The sequence below is a fragment of the Corvus hawaiiensis genome, chromosome 5, assembly GCF_020740725.1.
Source record: "Corvus hawaiiensis isolate bCorHaw1 chromosome 5, bCorHaw1.pri.cur, whole genome shotgun sequence".
NCBI classification, from domain to species: Eukaryota; Metazoa; Chordata; class Aves; order Passeriformes; family Corvidae; genus Corvus; species Corvus hawaiiensis.
In genome coordinates this window covers 2,120,825-2,132,586 of record NC_063217.1, presented here as the reverse complement: position 1 = coordinate 2,132,586, position 11,762 = coordinate 2,120,825, and the positions used below count along the sequence as shown (strand labels likewise).

Sequence of the window (11,762 nt, the reverse complement as noted above, 5' to 3'; positions counted from 1 at the left end):
GCCGGTCACGCCTCCAGGCCACGCCCCCGGCAGCGCTTCCCGGGCGTTACCAAGGGGCGGGACTGTTGCTAAGGGGCGGGGCTAAGGGAGAGGCAGCCAATGGCGGCAGGGCGCGCGTGCCGCGGGGCGCCCCCTTGTGGGCGGCGGGGGGAGGCGCGGGGGGCGTTGCCATGGGAACGGGGAGGGGCGGGGGAGGGGCTGAGGCTTCCCTTCCCTAAATCCCTTCCCTAAATCCCTTCCCTGAATCCTTCCCTGAATCCCCTCCCTAAATCCCTTCCCTGAATCTTTTCCTTCCCTTCCCTAAATCCCTTCCCTGAATCTTTTCCTTCCCTTCCCTAAATCCCTTCCCTAAATCCCTTCCCTGAATCCCCTCCCTGAATCCCTTCCCATTTCATCTCATCCCATCTCGACTCCATCCCATCCATCTCATCCCAAACCATCCCAATTCCTTCCCCTCCCATCCCCATGGATCCCATCTCATTCCCATCCCCATGGATCCCATCCCATCCCCATGGATCCCATCTCATTCCCATCCCCATCCCATCCCATCCCATCCCCATGGATCCCATCCCATCCCCATGGATCCCATCTCATTCCCATCCCATCCCATCCCACCCCATCCCATCCCATCCCATCCCATCCCATCCCATCCCATCCCATCCCATCCCATCCCATCCCATCCCATCCTCATGTATCCCATCCCATCCCCATTCCCATGTCATTCCCATCCCATCCCATGGATCCCATCCCATGGATCCCATCCCATCCCATTGGATTCCATCCCCATGGATCCCATCTCATTCCCATCCCATCCCATCCTCATGGATCCCATCCCATCCCCATTCCCATGTCATTCCCATCCCATCCCATCCCATCCCATCCCATCCCATCCCATCCCATGGATCCTATCCCATCCCATCCTACGGATCCCATCCCATGGACCCCATCCCATCCCATGGACCCCATCCCATCCCGTTCCCTGGTGACTGCTCAGCCTGGGAATGTCCAGCCCCATCCTTCCTGTCCCCATCCCGACCTCCGCGTCCCTTCCCACTGGGACAGGGGACAGGGGACAGCGACCGGCACCGGGACACGGCAAATGCCGACAATTCCCATCTGGAGAGCACCAGGATTGTCCCCCGGGAATGCCGGGGGGACAGGGGGGTCAGGGGACACATGAGGGACAGAGGGGACACGTGAGGGACAGAGGGGACAGTGCCACCCCCGGGGGGCTGCTCCAGCTGCTGGAACACTTAAAAACCTGGGATCCACATTCCCAGGAAACCGGGATCTGGATTCCAAGGGATCCCCAGAGCCCCAGCTGTGTCCTTGTCACCGGCACGGTGACATCACACGGCTTGTCCCCAAGGGAGGGGACACCAGGGCCTGGCTTGTCCCCCTCTCCCCATTCCCACATTGGCCGGAAATTCCAGCTTTTCCCTAAAAAGCCGCTCTGGCACAGGGACGGTCCCCAGAGCCACCGCTGGCCGTGTCCCCGTGGCTGGGGGATGTCACCTGGGGGGGACACGGGGGATGACACCGTCACCTCCCAGCACCGGGCGCGGATTTGCTCGGGGATTACAAAAACAATGGGATTCGGGAAGGGATTAAATCCCAGCGGCCACTGCGACCACTGCGGTGTCCTCACGGTGTCCCCACGGTGTCCCCACGGTGTCCCCACACTGTCCCTGCCGTCCCCCTCTGATGTCCCCACAGTGTCCCCACACTGCCATCCCCACTCTGATGTCCCCATGCTTGTCCCCCCTCCCACTCTGATGTCCCCACAGTGATGTCCCCACGCTGCTGTCCCCTCCCTGTCCCCACCCTGCTGTCCCCACGGTGTCCCTACACTGCTGTCCCCACACTGATAACCCCAATTTCCTGTCCCCACTCTGATGTCCTCACCATGAAGTCCCCACAGTGTCCCCACAGTGATGTCCCCACACTGCCACCCCCCTCAGGGATGTCCCCATGCTGGTGTCCCCCCTCTCACACTGATGTCCCCACCCTGATTTCTCCACTCTGATGTCCCCACCGTGTCCCTGCCCTGACGTCCTCACGCCAGTGTCCCTCACAGTGTCCCCACACTGATGTCCCCTCCCTGCTGTCACCACAATGATGTCCCCATGGTGCCACCTCCACGCTGCTGTCCCCACAGGGATGTCCCCATGCTGCTGTCCCCTTCCCTCACATCCTCACACCAGTGTCCCCACTGTATCCCCATGGTGCCATCCCCACTGTGTCCCCTCCCTGATGTCCCCACAGTGTCCCCACCTTGATGTCCCTGCCCTGATGTCCTCACACCCATGTCCCCCACAGTGTCCCCACTGTGTTCCCACGCTGCCACCTCCACGCTGCTGTCCCCACCCCACTGTCCCCACGGTGCCATCCCCACGGTGCCATCCCCGCCCTGCTGTCCCCACAGTGTCCCCACCCCTGTCCCCGCTGTCCCCTCACTCCCGCTCTCACCCCAGCCAAGATCCAACACTTTAATCCCAGAGCCGGAGCCGCGCCGGGAACTGCGCGAACTGGGAGCCACTGGGAGCCACTGGAAGCCACTGGGGCTGGCCCCGGGCCGCCACGGCGGTGCCACCCGGTGGTGGCAGCGGTGTCGCTGTCGCCTGTCAGCGCCGCTGGCCCTGGAGCTGCTGCAGCCGCCGGCTCAGGTCGTCGATGCGGACGTTCTTGAGGAGCAGGAGCTGCTCCAGCCGCCCCACCTTGGCCTGCAGGATCTGGGATTCCCCAGGGATTTGGGGCCGCAAATCCCAAATCCCGAAATCCCAAACCCATCCCCGAGGGATTTGGGGCCGCAAATCCCAAATCCCAAAATCCCAAACCCATCCCCCGGGGGGTCCTCCCGGCACAGGGGATGCGGGGAGAGGGAATTTTGGGTTTTATTTTCCAAGAGGGGAATTGAGGTGGGTGAGAAGACGCGATGGATTTGGGGTTCCAAGAGCAGCCCCCCCTTCCCCCCCAAAAATGGGAATCCCAGATATCCCGCTTTTCCCACCCCGGATAGCCCATGGAATTTCCAATATTTACATCTCCGGCGGAAAAAAACCCCGAATTTCAGGGGAAATTTGAGGGACCAGGAAAAGCAGGGAAAAGAGGGACAGGGAGAAGGGGGGAAGAGGGGATCGGGAAAAGTCGGGAAGGAGGGACTGGGAAAAGCCGGGAAAAGCCGGGAAAAGCTGGGAAGAAGGGATCGGGAAAAGCCAGGAAGGAGGGACAGGGAAAGGAGGGGAAGGATGGACAGGGAAAAGCCGGGGAAAGCCGGGAAGAGGGGACTGGGAAAAGCCGGGAAAAGAGGGGAAGGGGGAGAGGGAAAAGCCGGGAAGGAGGGATCGGGAAAAGCCGGGAAAAGAGGGGACTGGGAAAAGCCGGGAAAAGCCGGGAAAAGCCGGGAAAAGCCGGGAAGGAGGGACACGGAAAATTTTAAGGAAGAAGGGACAGGGAAAAACCGGGAAAAGCCGGGAAGGAGGGATCGGGAAAAGCCGTGAAAAGCTGGGAAAAGCCGGGAAGAGGAGACACGGAAAAGCCGGGAAGAAGGGCAGGGGGACAGGACAGGGTCTCGTGCGTCCCCCCGAGCTGTCCCCGCGCATCCAGTGTCCTTCCCACCAGGATTTGGGATGGGCTCACCTGGATCGTGTCCCGCGCCAGCTGCAGCGCCTGCTCGCGCTCCGCCAGCTGCTGTCGCATGTCCCCAGGGATTGTCGCCTCCCTGGCGCGGCGACGGGGACGTGGGGACAGGCACTGAACCCCCCCTGAGGGCCGGAGGGGAAGGGGGGGGGGGGGTCCCCAAATCCTGGCCCCCGATCCCATGGGAATGTCCTGATCTCCATAGGGAGCCGCGGGGACACGCAGAGCCACCAGGGGGATCCCCGAACCCCACAGTGACCCCCAGACCCCCACGGTGAGCCCCAAACCACCACAGGGACCCCCTGACCCCCACGGTGACTCCCAGACCCCAACAAGAACCCTTAGACCACTACAGTGACCCCCAAACCCCACAGTGACCCCAAGACACCCACAGGGACCCCTTGACTCCCACAGTGACCCCCAAACCACCACAGGGACTCCCAAACCCCCACAAGGACCCCCAGGACACCCTTGGGGACACCCAAACCCCACAGGGACTTCCTGACCCCCACAGTGACCCCATAAAGACCCTCTGACCCCAAGAGGGTCCTGTTCCCTGCCCAGCCCTCACCTGTCAGTCCTCTCCTGGCTGCAGCCCCTTCCCAAATCACTCTGGACCTTGGGATGGCCTGGAAAATCCCACAGGGATGGGGTCACCTGCCGGGACACTGCTGTCCCCTCCCAGGCACCCCAGGAAGTCACAGTGGGGGATTTTCAGATCCCTTTTGGGATCCCTACCTGTGTCCAGGTATCCGCCCTCCTCCAGCGCTGCCAGCTCTGCTGGGGGCTGCGGGGAGAGGCAGGAAAACCCCTGGAGCACCCGGGATACCTGGGACAACCCCGGCCACCAGCCCAGGTGGCTCCAAGCCCCAGTGTCCAGCCTGGCCTTGGACATTCCCAGGGATCCAGGGGCAGCCCCAGCTGCTCTGGCAATTCCAGCTCAGCCCCTCCCCACCCTCTCAGCCAGCAATTCCTTCCCAACATCCCAGCCCAAGCTCCCCTTTCCCACTGGGAAGCCATTCCCTGCCTCCTGGCCCTCCAGGCCTTGGCCCCAGTCCCTCTGCAGCTCTCCTATTCAGGTGTCCATACCCCACCTCAGTGTCCATATCCCACCCCAGTGTCCATATCCCATCCCAGTGTCCATATCCCATCCCCAGTGTCCATATCCCATCCCACTGTCCATATCCCATCCATGATGTCCATATCCCATCCCAGTGTCCATATCCCATCCCCAGTGTCCATATCCCATCCCACTGTCCATATCCCATCCATGGTGTCCATATCCCATCCATGATGTCCATATCCCATCTCAGTGTCCATATCCCATCCCCAGTGTCCATATCCCATCCCACTGTCCATATCCCATCCATGGTGTCCATATCCCATCCATGATGTCCATATCCCATCTCAGTGTCCATATCCCATCCCTAGTGTCCATATCCCATCTCAGTGTCCATATCCCATCCCAGTGTCCATATCCCATCCCCAGTGTCCATATCCCATCCATGATGTCCATATCCCATCCCAGTGTCCGTATCCCATTCCCAGTGTCCATATCCCACCTCCAATGTCTGTATCCCATCCCAGTGTCCATTCCCAGTGTCCATATCCCATCCCAGTGTCCATATCCCATCCCCAGTGTCCATATCCCATCCCAGTGTCCATATCCCATCCCACTGTCCATACCCCACCTCAGTGTCCATATCCCATCCCTGGTGTCCATATCCCATCCCACTGTCCATATCCCATCCATGGTGTCCATATCCCATCCATGATGTCCATATCCCATCTCAGTGTCCATATCCCATCCCCAGTGTCCATATCCCATCCATGGCGTCCATATCCCATCCATGATGTCCATATCTCATTCCCAATGTCCATATCCCATCCATGGTGTCCATATCCCATCCTCAGTGTCCAAATCCCATCTCAGTGTTCATATTTCATCCCAATGTCCATATCCCATCCCCAGTGTCCATATCCCATCCCAATGTCCATAACCCATCTCCAGTGTCCATAACCCATCCCGGTGTCCTTATCCCATTCCAGTGTCCACATCCCATTCATTCCCACGCAGGGACACCTTCCCCTATCCCAGGTTGCTCCAAGCCCCATCCAACCTCTCCTGGGACTCTCTCAGGGATGGGAGGATGGGACACCCTTGGAATTCCCCATTCCCAGGAATTCCTTACCTTCCCATTCTCTCCCTTCCTCTGCCTCTGCCTCTCCTGGATTTTCTCCCGCAGGAGCTGCAGGAGCTGCTCGGCCATTCCCGGCCGGCTCTGGACCAGCTGCTGGATCATCTCCTCCGGGACGCGGAAATTCAGCTTACTCAGCACTTTCCTGGAGACCGGGATGGGATATGGACATTGGGAATGGGATATGGACACTGGGGTGGAATATGGACACTGGGGATGGGATATGGACACTGGGATGGGATATGGACAGTGAGATGGGATATGGACACTGGGATGGGATATGGGCAGTGGGATGGGATGTGGACACTGGGGATGGGATGTGGACACTGGGATGGGATAGGGACACTGGGATGGGATAGGGACACTGGGAATGGGATATGGACACCTGGGATGGGATATGGACACTGGGGTGGGATATGGACACTGGGGATGGGATATGGACACTGGGAATGGGATATGGACACTGGGTTGGGTTATGGACACTGGGATGGGATATGGAAACTGGGAATGGGATACGGACACCATGGATGGGATATGGACACTGGGGATGGGATATGGACATTGGGAACGGGATATGGACACCGGGATGGGATATGGACACTGGGATGGGATATGGACACTGGGAATGGGATATGGACACCAGGATGGGATATGGACACCATGGGTGGGATATGGACAGTGGGATGGGATATGGACACTGGGAACGGGATATGGACACTGGGAATGGGATATGGACACTGGGATGGGATATGGACACTGGGAATGGGATATGGACATTGGGAACGGGATATGGACACCGGGATGGGATATGGACATTGGGAATGGGATATGGACACCATGGGTGGGATATGGACACTGGGAATGGGATATGGACACCAGGATGGGATATGGACACCATGGGTGGGATATGGACACTGGGAATGGGATATGGACACTGGGAACGGGATATGGACACTGGGAATGGGATATGGACATTGGGAACGGGATATGGACACTGGGATGGGATATGGACACCGGGGGTGGGATATGGACAGTGGAATGGGATATGGACACTGGGGTGGGATATGGACAGTGGAATGGGATATGGACACTGGGAATGGGATATGGACAGTGGGGTGGGATATGGACACTGGGATGGGATCAATAAAGCCCCTTGGGGAGGTGACCGGGGGATACGGGGACACGGGGGGACACCCACCCCCAGTGTGGCACGCAAGGTGGCCCTGTGGGCACACAGAGCTGCCGGACCGTGGCGAGCATGAGGACACTGCCCACAGGACAGGTGGGGACACTGTGGGGACACCCCGCGGGGGGTGGGTCACACGGAGGAGGTGGCACCTGTCCCTACCTGTTCAGGTGGCCCCAGTTGGCGACTTTCTGCGCCGTGGAGCTGGTGGGCACGAAGCTGTGCAGTTCCACCATGGACGGGAAGAAGAACTTCACCACCTCGGCTGCCAGCACTGCGGGGACAGCGGGGACACGCTGCGGGTGGCATCACCAGCGACAGACACCCCGCCCCGGCCTCCCGGTGCCACCCCGCCGTGTCCCCACAGTGCCAACCCCCGTCGCTGAAGTCGCGGGCGATGTTCCTGCGCGGCCGCGACAGTGGCACCGTGTCCAGCCAGCGGTACAGGGACACCAGCGCAGCGTCCGGCCCCGGATCCGGCCCCGCGGCCGCCATGAGGGCCAGGCCAGAGCGTCGCGGTGCCATGGCAACGGGGGCGGGGCCTGTAGGAAGCGTCGCGGTGCCATGGCAACGGGGGCGGGGCCTGCAGAGAGCGTCGCTGCTGCCATGGTAACGGGGCGTGGCTTCACGGGAGCGTCGCGGTGCCGTGGCAACGGGGGTGGGGCCTGCAGGGAGCGTCTCTGTTGTCATGGCAACGGGGCGGGGCTTAAAGTGAGCGTCTCAGTGCCACGGCAACGGGGGAGAGGCTTAAGGAGAGCGTCCTATTGCCATGGCAAGGGGGTGGGATATGGACATTGGGAACGGGATATGGACACTGGAGACGGGATATGGACACTGGGGTGGGATATGGACCCTTGGATGGGATATGGACACTGGGATGGGATATGGACACTGAGGTGGGATATGGACACTGGGGTGGGATATGGACCCTTGGATGGGATATGGACACTGGGATGGGATATGGACACTGAGGTGGGATATGGACACTGGGGTGCGATATGGACACTGGGGTGGGATATGGACACTGGGATGGGTTATGGACCCCAGTCCCGTGTGGCTGCGCCTCAGTTTCCCCGCCTTTCCCCTCCTCCGAGCACGGCAGCTTTAAAACGGGGGGGGTTTGGGTTTCACCCTTTCTTTACCACCCCTACCTGACCCCCTGGGGGGGTCTCAACTGCCACCCCCTCCCTGCCCCTTCCCCCAGCCATGTCACCCCCAGCCATGTCCCCTCTGGCCAGGCTGTGACCCAAAATCCCGTCCTTCCATCTCCCCCCCCTTTGGCCCCACTCGCTCCCCGCGCTTTAAGCCCCGCCCCTTTCCATCCCCGCCTTCCATTGGCTGCTGCACCCGTCAATCACCAGGCTCCGCTCCCCCTTCGCTGCGATCCTGCGCATTGAGCACTTCCGCACTCTCCTGGGCACCGCCCTTCCCGCTCTCTATTGGTTATCTCTCCCGCCAATCTTTCCTCCTGACCAGTCAACCGCCGCATCCTTCCGATGGCCCCGCCTCCCGCGCGCTCCCATTGGCTGGAACCGCCTATGGGTTTTGATATAAACGACGGCGCGCCTTCGGCGCACCCTTTTTATTCCCCTTTCCCCCCCTTTTTATTCCCCTTTCCCCCCTTTTTATTCCCCTTTCCCCCCCCCTTTTTATTCCCATTTTCCCCCCCTTTTTATTCCCCCTTTCCCCTCCTTTTTATTCCCCATTTTCCCCCTTTTTATTCTCCATTTTCCCCTTTTTATTCCCCATTCCCCCCTTTTTTATTCCCCATTTCCCCCTTTTTATTCCCCATTTCCCCCCTTTTTATTCCCCATTTTCCCCCTTTTTATTCCCCCTTTCCCCCCCTTTTTATTCCCCCTTTCCCCCCCTTTTTATTCCCCCTTTCCCCCCCCTTTTTATTCCCCCTTTCCCCCCTTTTTATTCCCCCTTTCCCCCCCTTTTTATTCCCCCTTTCCCCCCCTTTTTATTCCCCCTTTCCCCCCTTTTTATTCCCCTTTCCCCCCTTTTTATTCCCCCTTTCCCCGCCTTTTTATTCCCATTTCCCCCCCTTTTTATTCCCCCTTTCCCCCCTTTTTATTCCCCTTTCCCCCCTTTTTATTCCCCCTTTCCCCCCCTTTTTATTCCCCTTTCCCCCCTTTTTATTCCCCTTTTCCCCCCCTTTTTATTCCCCCTTTCCCCCCCCGTTTTATTCCCCCTTCCCCCCCTTTTTATTCCCCTTTCCCCCCCTTTTTATTCCCCTTTCCCCCCCTTTTTATTCCCCCTTTCCCCCCCTTTTTATTCCCCTTTTCCCCCCCTTTTTTGGCGGGTTATTTGGGTTTTTTGGGGAGGATTGGGGTTTTTTTTGGGGTTTTTGGGGGGCTTATTTTGGTTTTTGGGGTTTTTTGGCGGTGTTACTTGGGTTTGTTTGGGTTGGTTTGGTTTTTTGGGGTTTTTTTGGGTTTTTTTGTTGTATTTGGGATTTGTTTTGGTTTTTACGTTTTTGGGGGGTTATTTGGGGTTTATTTAGGCTCGTTTGGCTTTGTTTTGGGTTTTTTTGGTTTTTTTTTGTTGTATTTTGGGAGTTTGCTTTGGTTTTTAAAGTTTGTGGGGTTTTTTGGGGTTTATTTAGGTTCGTTTGGGTTTGTTTGGGTTTTTTGGTTTTTTTTGTTGTGTTTTGGGGGTTTGTTTTGGTATTTTAAGTTTTTTGGGGTTTATTTACGTTCGTTTGTGTTTGTTTTGCTTTTTGGGGTTTTTTGGGTTTTCTTTTTTTTGGTGTTTTTGGGGGGGTTTCTTAGGTGTTTTTTTTGTTATTTTGGGGGTTATTTGGGTTTGTTTTGGGGTTTTTTGTGTGGTATTTGGGTTTTTGCGGGGGATATTTTGGGGGTTATTTGGGGTTTTTTTGGTTTTTTTGGTTTCTTTTGGTTTGTTTGGTTGTTTTTGGTTGGGTTTTTGGGGGGTTTTGGGGTTTTTTTGGGTTGGGTTGGGTTTTGGGGTTTTTTTTTGGGTTTTTTTGGGGGGTTTTGGGTTTTTTTGGTTTTTTTTTGGGGGGGTTTTGGGGTTTTTTTGGGGTTTTTTTGGGTTTTTTTTGGGGTTTTTTGGGTTTTTTTTTGGTTTTTTTTTGTTTTTTTTTTGTCTTTTTGAGGGTTATTTTGGGGGTATTTTGGGTTTTTTTGGGCATTTCGGGGCTTATTTTGGGGTTGTTTGGGTTTGTTTTGGGTATCTCGGGGTTTTTTAGGGAGGTTTTTTTGGGTATTTCAGGGATTTTTGTTGTTTTTTTTGGGGTAGGGTTATTTTTGGGGTAATTTTGGTGGGTTTTTTGCCTCCTTTTGTGTCATTGAAAGCAATTTATTCTCTGCTCAGCCGTGATGAATTTGAGGGGGGGGGTCCCCAAATGTCCCGGGGGGGGGGGGGGGGGGGAGTTGGGGGGCCCCAAAATATCGCAGGGGGGAGGGGATGAGAGGAACTTTAATTGGGGACAGATTTGGGGTGGTGGAGGGAGATTTGGGACTTTGGGGGATGAGATCCCACTGGATATGGGGGATGTGACCCCTGGATAAAGGGAACGATCCCATTGGTTTTGGGGGATGAACCCCTTGGATAAGGGGGATGATCCCACTGGATATGGGGGATTCGACCCCTGGATAAGGGGAATGATCCCAGTGGTTTTTGTGGGATGATCCCACTGGATATGGGGGATTTGGCCCCTGGATAAGGGGGATGATCCCATTGGTTTTGGGGGATGAGATCCTTAAATAAGGGGGGATGATCCTCTGGATAAGGAGCATCATCCCACTGGCTTTGGGGGATGATCCACTGGATAAGGGGGATGATCCCACTGTTTTTGGGGGGGGGGGGGGTGAGACCCCTGGAAGAGGGGGATGAGATCCCTAAATAGGGGGAATGATCCCACTGGATATGGGGGATTTGACCCCTGGATAAGGGGAATGATCCCATTGGATATGGGGGGTGAGATCCCTAAATAGGGGGAATGATCCCACTGGATATGGGGGATGAGATCCCACTGGATATGGGGGATTCAACCCCTGGATAAGGGGAATGATCCCATTGGTTTTGTGGAGATGAGATCCCTAAATAGGGGGATGATCCCTCTGGATAAGGGGGGATGATTTTGTGGGATGAACCCCTTGGATAAGGGGGGCTGATCCCACTGGATGAGGTGGATGAACCCCTTGGAGAGGGGAATCACCCCACTGGATTGGGGGATCTGAGCCCCTGGATAGGGGGGAGCTCATCCCATTGGATTAGTGGGATCATCCCACTGGTTTTGGTGACTCTGAGACCCCAAATAGGGATCATCCCACTGGATTTGGGGTTGAACCCCTCTGGATAAGGGGGATCATCTCACAGGCTTTGGGGGGTTGAAGTGCTTGGATGAATGGGATCATCCCACTGATTTGGGGGGGCTCTGAGTCCCCTGGAAATGGGGGATCATCCCTCTGGATTAGTGGGATCACCCCACTGATTTTGGGGGCTCTGAGTCCCCTGGATATGGGATCATCCCTCTGGATTAGTGGGATCATCCCACTGATTTTGGGGGGCTCTGAGTCCCCTGGAAATGGGGGATCATCCCTCTGGATTAGTGGGATCATCCCACTGATTTGGGGGGCTCTGAGTCCCCTGGATAAGGGGGATCATCCCTCTGGATTAGTGGATCATCCCACTGATTTGGGGGGCTCTGAGTCCCCTGGACTCGGGGATCATCCCTCTGGATTAGTGGGATCATCCACTGATTTGGGGGG

At 57.0% G+C, this 11,762-nt stretch overlaps 1 protein-coding gene across 1 annotated transcript; it reads right to left on the bottom strand.

Moving 5' to 3' along the window:
* Positions 1 to 2,475: 2,475 nt before the first annotated feature.
* On the bottom strand, positions 2,476 to 7,862 carry SPEF1 (sperm flagellar 1). The gene is made up of 7 exons (XM_048304613.1): positions 7,398 to 7,862; positions 7,186 to 7,297; positions 5,832 to 5,982; positions 4,378 to 4,426; positions 4,211 to 4,268; positions 3,640 to 3,721; positions 2,476 to 2,732 (listed from the first exon to the last, which is right to left on the bottom strand). Exons 1-7 carry the CDS (start codon positions 7,711 to 7,713, stop codon positions 2,625 to 2,627), a joined length of 876 nt encoding a protein of 291 aa, XP_048160570.1. The 5' UTR covers positions 7,714 to 7,862; the 3' UTR covers positions 2,476 to 2,624.
* Positions 7,863 to 11,762: the final 3,900 nt, after the last annotated feature.